Genomic DNA, 17,868 nt, shown 5'->3' with positions numbered 1-17,868 from the left:
TGGTTCTGAGCACTGGGCAGAGAGGAAACAGCCCGTACTTAGACTCATGTCTGAGTGCAAAAGAAAGTGAGCCGTCACCAGACCTGTAGCAGGAAACCCAAACATTAATGCATCCTCCCCAACATTTAGATTCATGCCTGTGGAACTTCTCCCTATTTTCTTCATTTTGAAATTTTTTTAAATTTATTTTTCACATTCCAATCCCAGTTCCCCCTCCCTCCTCTCCTCCTGCCTCCCCCCATCCCTCTCCATCTACTCCTTGGAGAGGGTAAGCCGTCCCCTGGAAAGTCTACTAAGCCTGTTCTGTCATCTCGCTAATGTCTCTCGGTTTTTAGAGACTGTCTAAAACCATGTAGCTCCTGTGGATCAAATAGTGCCTAGGGCGCTCCCTTGACAAAGTGCAGGGACAACTCATGACAGAACACAACCACCCTCTGTTCACGCTACCGTCTGTAGAGAAGCACTAATAAGAACTAAAGGGTGAGCTGAGTGTGGTGGTGAACACCCCTAACCCCAACACTCGGTAGTTGGGAGGGTGATGAGTTTGAGGCCGGCCTGGTTTACATAATAAGACCCTGTTTCGATGATGATGATGGCAATATCAATAGTGATGGTGATGAAGGTGGATGAGAAAGGAAAGGGAGGAACAGTCTATGATAAATAAAGTATTGGTGTAGCAGGAAAGTATGATGCTGAAATCATGGCTGGGATGAAGGCGTTTGTCCTTAGCCTTCTCCTTTGTCCTCTTCTCACTGAATCCAGTGTGAATGTGAAGCCAGCCAAGATCCAAGAGCAGGAGGAACGCCTAGCATAGTATAATGAGCTCAGCAGCTCGCGGGCTGATAGGTTGCCAGACCTCCAGTCCCATGGCCTCCCTGGCCATGGGCATCAAGTCATCAGCAAGGCTGGGCAATGTGACAGTAATGACAATACCTGATGGCTTAGTTCACATTCTACTAGGGAAGCACAATGTCACACAGAGGGGAATTTATAAAGGAGATTCTCTTCTGGAAGAAAAAAGAATGCCAGTCCCTTAGGCTGGAAGTCCAGTGCCAAGGGCAGCCTCTAGTGTGGGTCTTCGTGCTGTACCACAGCATGGTAGAGGGGATAATGAGAGCGACCCTCTAGGGCAGAGAGCAAACTCAGTGGTCTGAACCACCCCCTTGACAGTGGCCTTGATCATTCCAAGCGGAGACCCTATGACCTAAGCTTATCCTTGAGGTCTGCTACCAGTCTTCAGACTTGGGCTCTTGTGCTCAAGGAATGGCTAGGAATGCTATCCTAATGAAGCTCAATCTTGAGGGTAAGGGAGGTAGCGCAGAAAATGAGGTCTTGTCATGTGACAAACCTTTCCTGGGAAGACACAACTCGTCCCAGCTAGGAAGCCCATGATAGACCAATGTACAGATACCACCAAAGTCCAACTTACTGAGTCATGAGCTTTATTGGGGTTACTTCAAGAAGTGAAGGTCACTTACAGGAGCAGAAATGACTCAAAGACAGCTGCAGTGGTCACCAAAGCCCACCCCAGCCTGGGTGACAAATCACAAAAGCTGGGAACCTGAAACACACTTCCGGGATGGAGGCTCAGTTGTTCCAAAGCTCTTCCGGGCAGCTAGGGTGGTTTCTGCTCCTTCGGGCAGTTGGGTTTGTCTCAGAGTGACTCTCAGAAACTTTGTTGCTTCCTCTTGGAGTCAGGGGCCCAGTGAATCTACTCCGTTTCGGGGACTTCCTGGAGTATTCCGGGTTGTTCACCTCCCTGTTTGAGGAGCTTCCCTGCAGGATGGAATGCCCTCCTAGTAGGGAAAGGTTAAAGTTCGGATATATTGACTTTGATCTGCAGCTGGAACAGGTGTATAGGTGCTCATCTGTGTGACCTATCCATGTGTTCATCTCCAACACCAGGTTGGAGTCAGGCAACAGAAGCCGGGGAGTAAACAAAGATATCCTACGATGCGTGACTTGCAAAACCATACTTGCTGACCACGGACAACACAGTAGAGGAACTCTGTTCTCAGGGTCACACTTCTCTCTGCCAATCTGGTTACACTGGCGGTTACATGTTGACATAAATTTTGGAGACAACGTTTAGACAGGCACTGGGGTTTTGGTCTGCGTTACCTGAACGTTTCGGCATGCTCTTACAAGTAGTTGTCTGACCCCCAGTCATGGAGTTAGCAAGTGACCCAGCCTGGGTATGGGGTCACATTGCATTGATTTTTCTCGCTGCTGTGTCGAAATGTCTGACGGGAGCACCGTAAAGGAGGGAGGGCTTATCTTGGCTCGTGGGTTCTAGTGAGAGGGCATGTGATGGGAATGTGAGGCATCTCTTAGGCACTCCCTTTTAATACTGCTGGGGAGGGGCTCTCCAGAATATTCCAAGTGTCTTTTCCTAGACACGTGACCCTTTGTTAACCCCCCACCCCCCACCCCACCCTTTCCCTTCCTCTCTTCAACGTGGAAGAAACTGCCATACAGCAAGGATTGATGATGGAGCTGAACAGTTTACCTCATGGCCGCCAAGAAGTGGAAAGACCTAGTTCATTCTACTCAGACTCCTTGATTATGGAGTAGGATCACCCAGATTTTAGTTAATGTCCTCTGGCAACTCATGGTTCCACCCAGAAGTGTGCTCCAGTCACATCGTAAGTGCTGCCCTGTGCAGCCATGCTGACTGACAGGCAAGGGTACCAACGTGTCTGCAGTCTGTCCTCCTAAATGCTGGCTCTTCTACTTGCTAACAGTTCCGGGGTTGAGCAACTGACCCCTAATACAGTCACGTTACTAGTACCCGAGGAGCCAACAAGGGAGTCATTTACAAGGCAGTGCATGGGGGCCAGGCAGCCCCGTGAGAGGCCAGTATTAAACACAGAGGAGGAAAGGTGAGGTCAAGGCAAAGGTCATAGTGTTTGACCCAGTCAGTCCCTACTAGTTCTAGATCAGTTGAGACCTGATGGCCGGAAGGCAGGGTGCCTCACCATCTTCTGAGACCACACCATTCATCTCATGCCTGCTTCTATTCAGAGGGCCTGCTAAAGAGCTCCCTGTAACCCCGCCCTCAGTTTGGGGGCGTGCACCCTCGTTGGGCTACTCTGTTCCACACCCTTAGCACCATTTCACGGTGGGTATCCTTGATTACCTGATAGCTGCAAACAAGCCACAGCTGTGTTTCTGCTGCAGCCTAATGCCACCTTCACTCTTCAGAGCCAGCTCCTCAAGTCCTTACAGGATCTGGATAGCTGGACCAATCAGTGCATCTCCAGGGATTATGCACATTTTCACCTTTAGACGTTTCAGCCACATCTGGGAGCTGGCATGTTTTTCTGAAATGTTTTTTTAAGTAAAATGTTACAGTCATGCAGTTCAGTGACTGAAGTGTGAGTTAATCATGGTGTGGCCACCGTGGAGACGCTTCAGAGTGACTTGGCACTGGGGTAATGTGGCACGCTCCTGTGGGGATGGCAAATGGATGAGCTGGCTGTTCGCTGACCTGCCATTCTTTTCTCCTTCTCCCCTAGGAAACAAATGGAAGACTGTTGCGATCCTACCCATCTCTTTGCTATGACTAAGATGAATTCCCCCATGGGGAAAAGCCTGTGGTATGACGGGGAGCTTTTATACTCACTCACCATCGACAATTCCACACACTCCCTCTTCCCCCAGGTGAGTGGCGTCCACTTGTAGTCTAACTCCCTTATATTCCTCACAACGGGAAGGGATTACATGAGTCTGCTGACCCCCCTGGGCCTTCCCTCCTCGTCTTCTCTTTTCTCATTTTCATCTTGCAAAGTTTTCTCTCATGTCTTTCCATGTTTCTTTGCTTTGATGCAGAAGTAAGGCATTAGAAGGAAGGCTTCACAGAGCTACAGTGTTCCTTCCATTTAGATTTCAATCATTTGAAACTGAGGCAAACTGGCCAGGGGATGGTGGGATCCTAGTGTTCTGAGGTCGGCTGTGGAAGGATCTTGAGGATCTGAAATAAGAATGTTTTCTTAGGACTGATGCTGCCACTGGAGAGTGGGGACCGGATGTCTTCTCAGAACTCTTCAGGGCCAGCCTGTGGCCAGATTCTTGCCATGGAGTGGAGGAGTGGTGGGCACTGAGAGAATTTGTGGTCTAAAACAATCTTTGTTTTCCTGCTTGGTTTCCTGAACATTGCATTGAAATGATTTTTACTAGGTAATTTGAAATTTTTTGTTTGTTTGTTTAAATTTTAGGGAACTCCTGGTGGTGGTGGTGGGGTCTTTGGCGAAACAGCCATTAGGGAGAAGTTAAGAAATGAATTTTGTTCTTCCCAAGTCTTCTGGATGACCTTAGTTTGGCCAGATGATTGCTTGCAAAGAGGGTTCATGTTCAGCGTTGGACAGTAGGACTCTCCCTCTATGTAGATCTGTGACGAGTGAATAGCAAGATCATTCTTAAGGGGAAGGGTCCTATCAGTCTGTCACATCAAATCTGGAGTGGCAGCCTGGACAAAGCAAGCCTGTACTGCTGGGTACAGGGTTCTAAGTCAGCTTACCACAGAGATGTCTGCATATCCGTGCTTGTGGCTACATCATCCATAGTAACCAGGAAATAGAGCCAGCCTAGATCTCCACTAGATAGAGAGGATGTGGCACACACACAAAGGAAAAAAATGCAGTTCTAAGGAAAAATGAAATCATGACATTTGTAAGAAAATGAACACAACTGGAGATCATGTTGAGTGAAATAAAACAAATTCAGAAAGTGGATATTATATGTTTTCTCCCATGCAGAATTGAGACATGCATATGTGTGTACATGTGTGCATGTACATGTGTTTGTATTTGTGTGTACATGTGCACGTATATGTGTAGGTATATGTGCATGTGTACGTGCGTGTATGTGTGTACATATATGTGTGTGTACATGTGTACCTGAGTACGTATGTGTAGGACATGGAAATAGAAGAGAGGGAGGAAGGATTAAAGGAAGAGGATGATGGGACTTATGTGACATGAACGCGGAGGGAAGACATATTTGAGAGGCGAAGAGAGACAAAGAGAGGGAAGGAGGGGAGATGGGGCAGGTTGGTACAAATAAGAACAAAGTAGAATGACCTACTTGTATGAAAATGTCACAAAGAGACCTATATCTTTGTTATGCTAACCAAAAGTTAATAAGTCAACAACAAAAACCCCTGTATTTATTAGATCTCCCTTAGGTGTGCTAGTATAACTGCATAGTCTTGGAAGGTTTGGTGTTTAAATTAGGAAAAACCAACAGCTATTAAATGGGGGCTGGAGAGATGGGGGACACTTGTTACTCTTGGAGACGACCTAGGTTTACACTCCCATGGCAGCACACAACATCTGTAACCCCAGTCCCAATGGACCTGACTTCTTCTGCCCTCCTGGGGCACCAGGCATGCATGTAGCACACAAACATGCGTGCTGACAAACCCTGATATACATAAAATACAGTAAACCGGAGCTGGGAAAATATGGGCCGGGTAGAAGACTCCTTGGTAAAAATCATTTGCACTGTGAGTATGAGGACATGAATTCAAATGGCCAGTGTCTGTGTAAAAGCTGAGCATGTCTGCTGTGCCTGTCGTCCTGCATGATGGGCATGGGAGTGGGGACAGGTGGATCCTGGGAGCCCATTGGCCAGCCAGCCTCGACGAATCGGTGAGCTTTTGCTCCTATGAGAGGCCCCCCCTCAAGGCAAGCAGGCAGAAAATGATGAGACACCTGAGGTCCTCTGTCCTCCATGTGTGCTCATGGGAGTGCACACCCACACACTCATGTGCATGCATCACATACATGTACACGTACTATACACACATGCACACATGCATGTGCACACACACACATGCATACACACATGCTAGTAAATTAGGCTTTAATTCTGTGCCAATCCACACATGTTCTTGCATTGCGTTGTTGGCTCGGAGGCTTCCTAATATCAGATGAAAAGTATTGATTTGAATTTTGTCTATCCTCTCTCTTACCTTGGGTAAGTCACCTGATTCTTGTGAGATTCAGCTCTCTTCCCTGTATGATGGAGAGAGGAGTATGGGTCCTGCCTATTCACAGAATGGCAGTGTAGACCAATTTATCTCATGCATGTTGGTGTGCACTGTAACCTCTGATTGTCAGCACTGATAACTCCCTGACTTGTTGAGACTAGACTTGGCAGTCAGCAGGCTGTGTGAGGAAATCACCCTGGCCACCTTAGATGAAAAGGTAACTTGTCAGGGGAACAGGTGCTTCTACCACTAGAAGAAGGGTGAAACATCAGCCAAGGTACTACTTGTGGAGTTGAGTTCCAGAACTAGATATAAGTGTTCTAGGATCAGAACATTCTAGAACAATTGCCATTCATGGGGCTGCAGTCACCTCCAGAAGAGACAGTTGTCAGAAGATGGAGTTCAGGACTTCCCTTTCTTCAGGTCTCATTCAGGTCCATGCAATGAATGCAAAGATTAATTTCAGTCCAAAACATCTGCTGCCTAAATGTGGAGGACAGACAGTGAGCGTTTCAATCCCAAGATTCAGCAAGATGGTAACGAGGGAGTGGTATCCAGTGTGAGCTGGCGCATGCGATCCTTGTGGAACTAGTGGTAGCCAGGCATGGTGGCACACCTCTGTGGCCCCAGCACACAGGAGGCTAAGGCAGGACGAGCCCACCTTGGATCACATCACTGCCCATTTGTGGAGGGGACTGTGTAAGGTGCAGGGTGAGTTCAAGGCCAGCCTATGTTACACAACAAGACCTGTTCTTAGGACAAAGGAAACAACAAACAGCACATACCGATGATGTAGATGAAGGTGAGGAAGGAAACCATTGTCTTTAACAGTTAAGTGCAACCCAAAAGTGGCTTTTTGGAGGGGAGGGTTTCCAGTATATCCAGTGACATTTACCGCTATAGTAAGACATAGGTTTGAGGGAAAGAGATGATTAAAGAGCCTGCCACCATATCTGACAGGCACAGGAGCAGAAGGGAAGGAAGCATTTCCTTTCTAAAGTGTGTGCAGATGAATTCTGTGCCAGTCACTGTCCCACAATAATAAAGGAAGAAGGTGGTTTTCTGTGGGAACCAGGGGGCTTTACATCACCGTGTGTGCATAATTATGTAAAACGCCCAGTGAATAGACTTTTAAGGTTGCATGTGTATTTCCTGTGAGGTTCTGAAATGGCTAACACTCTGGAGAAACAGTAGCTTCCTGTGGGTGCAAACTAAGTTGCCAGCTAGTTGATGTCCTCCTTTTATGTGGTTCGTGGGGAGCAGAACATGTAACATGTATGCACAAAGCGGGTGAGTGGGCTCTGCTTGGTTTTGCCAGTGGGAGAAAATCATGGCTTCCCGCCAGTGCACTGGCCAGCCATTTACACGACTGTGATGGGACCAGTTCCGATTCAGAGGCTCCGTACAGGGCGGGGCCGAGCTGTTGCTCTCATGGCAGTGGAGTTACAGCAGGAAGTGGCCAGGACAAGCCCTAGCCCCCGCCCCACCCAGAGACAAGTCCCTAGGGAGCTACTCCTTCCAGGTAAGCGCCTGCCTTCCCTCAGTACAGAGCCTTCCGATAATCTACTCAAAATCCGAATCTGTCTCTGGGTTAAAGCATTCTTTAGACCACAGCCCCCATGATCTCACCTTCTCTGGAAACATCAGCACAGGGGTGCATCGCTAACCCCCACTGCCTCTCTGTCCCATCAACTCGATTATCAAGATGCAGCGGCCGACTGAGTTCCAGTAAAGTAATTCCCCAGCATTCCCAGGTCACCCATTCTACTGCCGCATCCCCTAAACACTCCACACGGTAGCCAGAATTTCTACCGTTGCTATTCCTCTGCCTGTGTTTACTCATCATTTTATTGTTGCCGCCAATGTACACTTGAAGGAAAGGTGCTGTGTTTGTTGGGGAATTTTAACAGGCCCTCTTTAGGGTTGTGTCTGCAGACAAGGGCTCTGGAGGGTGCTGTAGCATGAGGATGTTACATACACCAAAGCTCTGTTACCATAGTCTATCAGTTTTACAGGGACGTTTCAGTTTCCTATAGCTTCAATATCAATGGTATGAAATTCTGACACATAATGCTATTTTCTCAAAGTTCTCTCCTGCTTCTAGGACTTTGGTGGGAGCCTCTGAGGGGTAAGCTTCCTTCTTTGTAGTAGAGTGATGCTTCTCACATCAAACTGATACCCATATCCATCTACTCATTTGCCAGGGTGTCTCCTCTAGGTCCAACTCAGGCTAAACTTTAGGGGAACAAGAGCTCATAAAGTTATGTCCAGATGTCTCTGTGAATATATTTTCGTGAAATAACTATTGAACATGACTAGGCATGAAGGCTGATTTCATTGACTTACTTATTTCCCTGGAACTTTTAATAACAGGTTCTTGGATTACACTTCAGAACTCTAGGATGGGAGCTAGGCTAAGAGATTTCTGCCATCTGTGAAATGCTTGGCTCGTTACACTTGCCAGTTTGGATTAAGAGACACCTGAGTTAGGAAAGCACACTTCTGGGCATACCTGTGGCTTTGGCCACTGTACACCTTCAGGCTTTTAGCATTCTTTTTGCTGAACCAAACTAGCCGATGGCCAAGGAGATACCTACACTGGATTCCAGGACCCCAGCAGGAAGAAAGAGACCAAAGAGGAGTCCTGGCACACTAATGTTCTTGTGTCACTGGTCAGGACTAAGTCACATGCACCTGTCTAGCCAGGGAGGCTTGGTAGTTCAGGATTTGAGCTCCAGGACGACACGCTGCGTTTGCCAACCCATACTCCATGCCTTAGCCCAGCCTGTCCTTTAAATATCTCTGTACAGAGTTGGTGTTCTTTCCATTTTATGGATGGAACTAAGAGTGAGAGGTGTTAAATTCCAATTCTGGTTTCTGGAACTGGTAGGTAACAAGCTGGAATATGAACCCTAGCCAGTAAGATTTCAGAGGTTTTATAGGGACTGGGAGGACGGCTAATTTGGTACAGTGTTTGCCATAAAAGCATATAGACTTAGTTCAATGATCAGAACTGTGTAAAGTTGGGCATGGCAGAATCCCAGCACCAGGGAGGAAATACAAGGAGCTTTGGAGTGTGCTGGCATAGCCAGTCAGGCCAAACAGGCTACAGGTTCAGAGCCAGAGCTTTCAAAGAAAAAAGTAGAGAGGTTGAAAAAGACTTAGGATGTCTTCGTCTGACCTCTACATGTGCACACACATATGAAACTGTGCACATGCATGCACACAAAAACCTTATAGCATTGTTGATGGGAGATGTCATTCTGTAAATATGTTTCTCATACTGGTTAATGAATAAAGCACTGTTGGCCAAGCAAGATAGGCGGGACTAGGAGACAAGGAGGAAAGAGGAAGTAGGAAGGAGGAGTCAAGATGGAGAGTCTGGAGAGAGCAGGACAGCAGCCGGCTCTCTGGTAAGATTAGAGCACGTGGAAAAATATAGATTAACACAAATGGGTTAATACTTAAGACAGAGCTAGCCAATAAGAGACTAGTACCTGGCCAACAGCATTATATCAAATACAGAGTCTCAGTGTGTTAATTGGGGCTGGCACGGTGGCGGGGACAAGACCAGCGGCGGGTGTTGTATTATTTCTTTTGGAGATAGCATCTCCAGTAGGTGAGTTAATCCCTGTTGGTCACCCTGAAACTGTTAAAGAGTTCAACTTTCCTTACCTTGGAACAACTGGGGGATTTTCTTTTGCCACCATTCAGAGAAAAGCAAGAGTGTAATTGGAGACTACGGGGTCCTACATAAGGCAGTCTCTCTCTCTTTCTCTCTTTCTCTCTCTCTCTCTCTCTCTCTCAGTCTCTCTTTCTCTCTGGCATTGTGTGCCCCAGTAACCCACATTGAAGAGAAACCAGAGCAATTACATTGTTTTGATAGTTACAAAAGAGAAATCCAGGTTCCCAGAGGGAATCAAGCATTTTCTGCATATTGCTTCCTTGTAGAAATCTAAACCATTCCTCTATTATCACTGAGTAACTTGGTCAAGTCACCCTGCCAGTTTTGGTTGAATGCCAATATTGCAGAACATTATGGGTAACACAGCATAAAGATCCAAGTCCATCCTTGACCTTTATCTGACATCATTTGTGACTATGTATAATTGATATTAGCTACATCCAACCCTATTTTATGATTTATAAGAAGGAATGAATGACCTCTAGCCTTTAAATTAAATTTTAGTAGTATTTTCAGAAACAAAGTTAAAACCCAGCTATGGATATGAAAGTGCTTTGCAATGATTTCTCTAAAGAAGCCTGTGCTATTACTATGGGATATTTTATGTTTGTTTGTAGACAGGGTCTCATGTGTTCTAGGCTGGCTTCTAGTTTACTCTGTAACCAAAGATGTCCCTGAATTCTGGATCCTCCTGCCTCTGCCTCCTGAATGCTGGGATTACATGCATAGACTGCTATATCCAGTTTATCCAGTGTTGGGGATTAAACCTAGGGCATCATGCATGCTAGGCAGATAACTCCACTAACTGAACCACATCTCCAGCCTGTGTATGTTCTTATCTGTCAAAGCTTTTGTGGGCTTAAGCCTTTCCTGGGAATTTTGGTAATCCCAGGGATGGGATGGGGGAAAAGCTCTCTACTAGTCAAGTGGAGATCAATTTCCTAACTCACTGAATGAATTGAATTTGTTGAGTGTGGGGCCCAGGGGTTGTAGAATATTGATAAAAAGGTTTCTGATAAAGTATTTATGAAAAGATAAAAGTATTCTGTATAAATAGAGATTTCTTTCCTGCCTGCCAGTTTGCAAATAAACACTCAGAGGCTTGGTATTAATTATAATTGTTTAGCCAGTGGCTTAGACAAAATACTGTCTAGCTCTCACAATTAAATTAACCCATTTTTACTAACCTGTGTGTCAGTACGTGGAAATGGCTTACCTGTAATATTCTGGCATCTTACTCCTTTGGTGACTACATGGCATATCCCTGATTCTACCTTCTTTCTCTCTGTATCTCTGTTTGAATTTTCCTCCTAGCTATATTTTGCCCTGCCGTATGCCAAAATAGCTTTATTCATCAATCAACAAAAGCAACACACATTTACAGCATAGAGAAGGACATCCCTATCATCTCCCTTTTCTGTCTAGTTAAAAAGGAAGGTTTTAACTTTAACATAGTAAAATTACATAAAACAGTTATCAAGCAAGAATCGCAGTCACAACATTTAGTCCATTTTTATTTGGCAAAATTAAAGAAAATATTCTATCATCTATACTATGTTTATGAGTCTAAAATTTGTATCTAATTTATCTATCTTTTATCATAACTAAGGAAAACTATAACTATTTAGTCTTTAGCTGTTGGGAAATTTAAGCACTTGTCTCTTCAACTTTCTTCCTCCCCACCCAGCTGTAGAACCTGGCTGAGCAAACCAGTTCTCAGAACTTCCCTGTGCACAGTGCCCGTACCTTAACCCCGGGTGTGGGTGGTGCATGATTTCCTCCTATGCTTAGCCCATCCCCTGGCTTGGGTATATAAGCCCATTCCTCTCTGTAATAAATGGCAGCAGCTTCTTCTTCACTTCTCGTGGTGGTCTGTTAAGTGTTTCAATCCCGACACCCTCCGCCAAGCTCAGTATCCTCGTTGTGTGGGCGCAGCTAGAAAACAATTATCTTTATGAGTCTAAAGTTTGTATCTAATTTGTCTACCTTTTATTGTAACTAAGGAAAACCATAACTATTTAGTCTCCAGCCCCATCAAGGACCCCAGAAGGATATAATATTACCTAAGTGAACTGGAAGTGTATTATAAGAAACTTCCAGAACTCTAGAGATAAAGAGACATCTGGTTGCCTGGACAGTCCCATTACATTCTTCTGTAATGCTGGGGCTTCCATCTTCAGTCTGAAGTGCTATAGTGTCTGGCAGACTTCTAAGTGAAGCAGGAAATTTGAAACTGTCGAACTTATATTGGCAGTTTGTCAGGCATTTTCCTCTGTGTCATGCAGAATGTCTGGCAGACTCTTCCATGAAAAAGAAAACTTTGAAGGACTGTCCATCTTGTTTTGGCAAGTTTAGCAGCCACTCTCCTATGGGTCTGGTTTATATAGCATACAGTTAAGCCTCCAGGCAAGTGCCCCTATGGCTAGCCTGGCCACACTGAAAGCAAACTCCATAAGGAGCTTCTCCGATGCCCATCTTCCTCTTCAAGTAGTTGCTGCTGCCAGGAGCAGATGTGTCTCACTGTTGAGAAAAGTCCGAGTTCTTAAAACATTTTAAATGCCATATTCTGTAGGTCTTTGAAATGTTTGCAGATTACCTATCCATCTGAAATATATCTGTATATCTAGAAAAAGTAACGACTATAAATTTGAATATTATGATGATGATGAATTTGTATTTCTTAGCTATACATTACATTTTAACTGAGCTGTATAAGCATAATACCTTAAATAGGTACAGAAGTAGTCATATAGTTTAACAAAATTGACCTTAGGGCTGGAGAGATGGCTCAGAGGTTAAGAGCACTGACTACTCTTCTAGAGGCCCTGAGTTCAATTCCCAGCAACCACATGGTACCTCACAACCATCAGTCATGAGATCTAGTGCCCTCTTCTGGCAGAACACTGTATATGCAATAAAAATAAGTAAATAAATAAAAAAAAAAAAACAAAATTGACCTTAAATTTGTAGCAATAAACCAAAATCCATACCCCCTTTTCTTTCCTTTAGAAAGAGATTGACTGTGACCAATAACCATTTATAACCCACCCCCTTTAAATGAAAACAAATATTTATAAATAATATTTTGGGAATTTTGGCATAGTTTTGTATGATATTTGCTGTTGGTATTCTTATGGGGATCCTGAGAAAATTTAGAATTGTGGTTAAATCTTGGCTGTATTAAACTGTGAGGCTATATCATCTCAGCCAGTTGCTTTGAAACTGTTCTGGATGTTGAATCACCTGGGCCATCACTCTTTCTGGAGACCTCTCAGGTGGTCTTACTTGATCAAACTGAATAGGCCTGGAAGGAATCCACAACTTCTTATCTTCTGTGGAAACAAAAGCAGAACCTCTTTTCCAAAGCGACATGTCCTTAGACTCAAATTTTGAAGTCAAGATACCTTTAAAATATGTATGTTGGTTTAACTCAGCAACCTCCACAATCTAGGAATCAAACTTGGGACCTCGGTACCATTCTCAGATTATTTCCCTAAGGGAGAAGTACAGCCCACAGTTTGGCTCAGTTGCCCCAGATATCAAGTGAGATAATGCCATGTTCTTGTCACGGGCTCTGAACTCCTGACAGAATTGAAGTTGTTTGTAGAGGCCGAGAATGTGGTCCCATAAAGCTGTAGAGTTTCTCAGACAAGAACACGAGGTCTTACTCTTCATTGTGTCTAGCTCCGTGGAACCTGACCACACAGAGGAATCATTAAGGCATCTTCTTGCCCGCTTGTTAGATAATGGGTTTGTGGAGGGGAAGAAGCTTTTTGAGGACAAGATAACATTTGGTAAAATGAAAGTGAATTGTTAATTAAATGTAAGATTTTTGATTTCTCATGAATCTAAACTCAGGGTTTTCAGGTGACTTTTGAATTTTTATAAAGATTGGAAAAAGTATTGAGATCAAGGTGACTGTAATTAAATCGGATAATGTTTTTCTTGGGGTTGCTAACCAATCTTTCCATAATGGCGCTAATTAACCATCCAGAAGAACAGAACCTTTCGTGGCTTAATCATCTCTTAAAACGCCCTGCCTTGTAATGATACTATGCAATAATTAAATTTCAACCTGGGTTTTAGAATGGATGTTTAGTCCAAGCAGAACTGAAGGAATTTTTTTTTTCTTAAGCAAACAAACAAAGAAACAAAATCCTGTTGTTAATTTAGATTAGCCTCCTATCTCTCATAACAAGGAATCTTTGCTCAGAATTCTCCCAAGATATCTTATGGATCTTCTTGAATCAGATTTGGCTTCTTCTCTGCTTTATTTTCCAAGTTTCTGCCCTGCTCAGGTTATGTTTCTTCAAGTACAAGCTAAGATTCTGCCTGCATGTACTTTGCTGATAGCTCTAACGATTGTCCTGATTGTTTTAGGACAAAGACAGACACCTTAACTCCTACCAAATCCTTTTGACCTTGTATCATCTGGGCCTCCAGAATGCATTTGCAAGGACCCCTGTCTTTATACTTAATCTTACTGGCCTTCATAAAAACATGTGTGTTCTCTTATATGACAGAGACTCCAAATACATAGTCCCCTTTTCCAGAAGCCCCTGGCCTTTTCTTCGTTAATTTCGGGGCTGCCTTACTGCATGAGGGCCTGTTCTCCACTTCTCTGGAAAGCTCTTAGAAAAGCTATTCATTTGGGGGTGCTAGGGACCTGCAGTATCCCGAACATAGCATCGTGCCTAGAATAATAGAAAGAGGTAATAATTCTTTTTTTTTCATGTTTTAAAATTTTATTTAAGATATGATAATTTCAGTTTTGAAATGACATAGTAGCACCAAAATATGGAGAATGCTAAATAAATAAGAGTAAAAATAATTCTATAATAGCAATAATAGGAAGTAAAATTAAGGATACATCATCAGCCAGCAAAATATTTTAAATGATTTTGTGAAACATATATATATATATATGTATAGTGTGATATAGTCAACCAATACATTTTTATGACTTTGATAGAAAAATGGCAGGTAGACATGAAAAGACAATTAGCAGACAATCTCTAAAAGGAGAAAACACATGACCTAATGTTTTCTTATTGGCAAGTTTTTATTAGTTTCCCATCTTTCTCTGTTATGAAGTGAACATCTTTTTAAATATAGTTTTCTCCTCTTTCATCTTATTTACTTATGATACATCATCGGCATGAGATTTTTGGTCAAAAATATGTATGAGGTTTTATCTTTCACACTACATATCAGGGCTACAGATGAAGCACATGAATCATAATCTATTTTCTGATAATATCACTACTTGTCATTCTTCATTATTTAAAATATAAAAAATAAGGTTAAGATGGCTCATCTGGTAAAGGTCTTGCTGACAAGCCTGAGGATCTGAATTTGATCCCTAGGACCCAAATGGTGCAAGAGAGAACTGACTCCTATAAATTGTCCTCTAAGATTCATTTACACACTGTGTGGTTGCTTGCACACAACCCCCCCCCACACACAGGCACACACTCACACCTACACACATGCATGCAAGCACACACACACACACTTTCACACGCACAGATTTTTTTTAAATAAATACACAAAAACAATAGTATTTGGTTGATATTCCATTCACAATTGCTGATGTGAGACGTAATAATTCTTAGCATAATGAATGAATAAATAAATGAATTTAGTTCCCTGATTTTTCTTCCCTCACACAAACATTAACATCCATCTGACAATTTTCTTTTTTTCGATTTAGAACATGTGTAAACGTGCTCAGTATTTAATTAATATCCCTTGGGTGTTCAGTTCTCCATGTTTGGTATGTTAGTTATCTGTTCATCCTTGCCCCCAGCCCCCACCACTCGACATGACCTGTAGACATGCCAAGGTCCCTCTGGAACCAGACACTGCTTGGGTTTTACCACATGTGCTTGCTCACTAGTCGCTTCCCAGTACTGCTCTGGTCTGTGCTATTGTGTAGAGACTTGGGGTTCGCTATCAGAGCGGAGGGGGCAGCTCTACACAGGAAGAAGTATGTTTTGGGAGTCCAAGCCTGAAGCCTTTAGGAAGAGAATGTGGGTATTGTCAGTTGGGTTACAATGAGCCCGCTTCGCTGCCGTGTGCATTTTCCTGTTGCTATGCTCGGATACCTACAGCAGGCAACTTAAGGAGGAAGGCTGTGCCATGGATTACTGTTTGAGGATACAACTCGTCATGACCAGGAAGGCATGGCAGGCTTGGGCCCATAGTGACAGGAGTATCAGGCGGTTTGCTCACCTGCTTTTAGACCAGCGAGATAGACCAAGAGCAACGGCAAGTAAGGCTGCCCCAATCAGTGACCCATTTCTTCAAGTCTCCTCTCCACTCTCTACCGCCCCCCCCCCAAAGAGAGCTCCCAGGAGAACAAATGCCAAAACACACACACGAGCTTGTGGGAGGAAGTTTCCATCCAAGTCTTGATTTAACCCTGTGGCTTCATAACCCTCCTGTGTGGTCATATATCATTGCGAGGTCTCAGGCGCCGTGAAACATCCCATCTCGGCGCAGGACACAGTGAGGGAGAAATTGCTGTTTTGCCGGAAGATTTATAACTCCGGTTGAAGTTGTCAGTATGGCTTGTCTTTGTCTGCCTTCCAACCTGACCGGCATAGCAGAGAGAGTGAAGGACAGAGCGCTCAGTGCGCTGAGAACCCGGGTCCGTAAGCACCTCTGTTTCCCGGTTGGAGGTTTCAGCCCTGGTACTAAGTCTCACTGTTCCATCTTAATTCAGTCTTCCTACCATCAAATGTTTCTGGACAAACTTCACCACAAAATACGTGAGTGGGATTCATGTTTTTAAATTAACATACAGCCTGCTTGCTTTCAAGTCGCCTTGGCTCTGTTTGCTGTGGGAGAAAGCGTCTTTTCGTTTGGAAGCACTCCGGAGCCAATGTGTTTAGGAACTAGGCCAGTTGATACAGAACTCCCTTTGCCAGAGACAGTCATCAGTTATCAATTCCTGGGAACTTGAACCACTGAAGAGGTTTCAGCTGAGGCTGGGTGTGTGAGGGGCTAGAACAATAGCCCCTTAACCTGAAATCTTAATGATTTCTCTGAGAGAAGAGAAAGCCAGAAGTGTAAGTAACCCCCCTCCCCCAAAGTTACCTTTCCAGCTTGTGATCACATGTTGAAGAAATGGCCTTAAAAGAGGCACTAGAAGGCTCTGCAGTTTTCAAAAGCCAGCCAGGAATAGGTCAAAAACTTAAGTCAGTTCCAGCCATTAACTTCAGAAGGCATCTGGGAGCTTTATGGCTGACCTTTTGTTTGAAGAACAAATAGAAGCAAGGAAGGATTGGAAAAACAAAGCCTGTGGCTTATGGAAATAAAGGATGAGAGGGCAAGATTTATAAGACACTGGGTGCATGAAGCGAGGGCTGGGAAACCTTGGGGGGCAAAGGCTGACTGTTGCACACCCATGAAAGTGGAAAGCCATTGCTGGAGGTCACTGCCATGTATTTGGAAAGAACATACTTAACGCAAATAGAAAATTTGTATTTTGCGTTATGCTACATCACAGGACTCTTGAGAAATACAAAGTTCCTTTGCACTTTGCCAGAAGATTGACAGAAAACTCGTGAACAATAGGAGGGTCTAGAGGGCTTGAAGGCAAGTGTAAAAGGATGGTCCAGGGAGAGATGGCAAAAAAGCAGGGTGTTCTCAGGGCAGTGTGAGTCACTGGCGTCCTCTTGGTTAACACCTTACTAGCAAATATGCTTCTGCGTAATTATTATGAATATGCCTCTGCATAGGTACATGCATGTGTGTGCACACCATTTGTATTCAGGTATTTTCAGAGGGCAGAAGAGGCCGTCAGATCCCCTGGAGCTGGATTTGTAAGTGGTTATGGGTTGTGGGGTGCTGGGAGCCAAACTGGGGTCCTCTAGAAGACAAGCAAGCTCTGTTAACTCCTGGGCTGTTTTGTCAGATCTTTATTTAATAGTTTTAGTAGTAGAGGTAGTTTCTCAAACTTATTTCATAGATGAGGGGAGTGGAGGAGTGGAGGCTAAGACAGGGAGGCTACCTCAGTTTCCTACGGAGTGGGCCACTTCTCTGCTGTCATGCTTAATGTGCATGGCCAAGGGATTGTGCATCTAGAGGGAGGCTGTAGAATATTTGTCTATACCCATGAAACGTCTAGGGTTTGTTCTTAATATCATCCATCTGTCTGCAAAGTTTGCTCCGATGAAGTCATGCT

General features: G+C 44.2%; 1 protein-coding gene across 1 annotated transcript in view; it reads left to right on the top strand.

The window, feature by feature from the left end:
* Positions 1-3,528: 3,528 nt before the first annotated feature.
* St8sia1 (ST8 alpha-N-acetyl-neuraminide alpha-2,8-sialyltransferase 1) overlaps positions 3,529-17,868 on the top strand; it is a 71,013-nt gene continuing 56,673 nt past the window's right edge. Inside the window, exon 1 of the mRNA XM_051173373.1 lies at positions 3,529-3,663. Coding sequence (XP_051029330.1) covers positions 3,562-3,663 — 102 coding nt within the window. The 5' untranslated portion in view covers positions 3,529-3,561. The remainder of the gene's footprint in view (positions 3,664-17,868) is intronic.

This window comes from Phodopus roborovskii, unplaced genomic scaffold (genome assembly GCF_943737965.1).
Source record: "Phodopus roborovskii unplaced genomic scaffold, PHOROB, whole genome shotgun sequence".
NCBI classification, from domain to species: domain Eukaryota; kingdom Metazoa; phylum Chordata; class Mammalia; order Rodentia; family Cricetidae; genus Phodopus; species Phodopus roborovskii.
The sequence above is the reverse complement of the archived record's forward strand: the minus strand, read 5'-3'. Positions and strand labels throughout refer to the sequence as shown.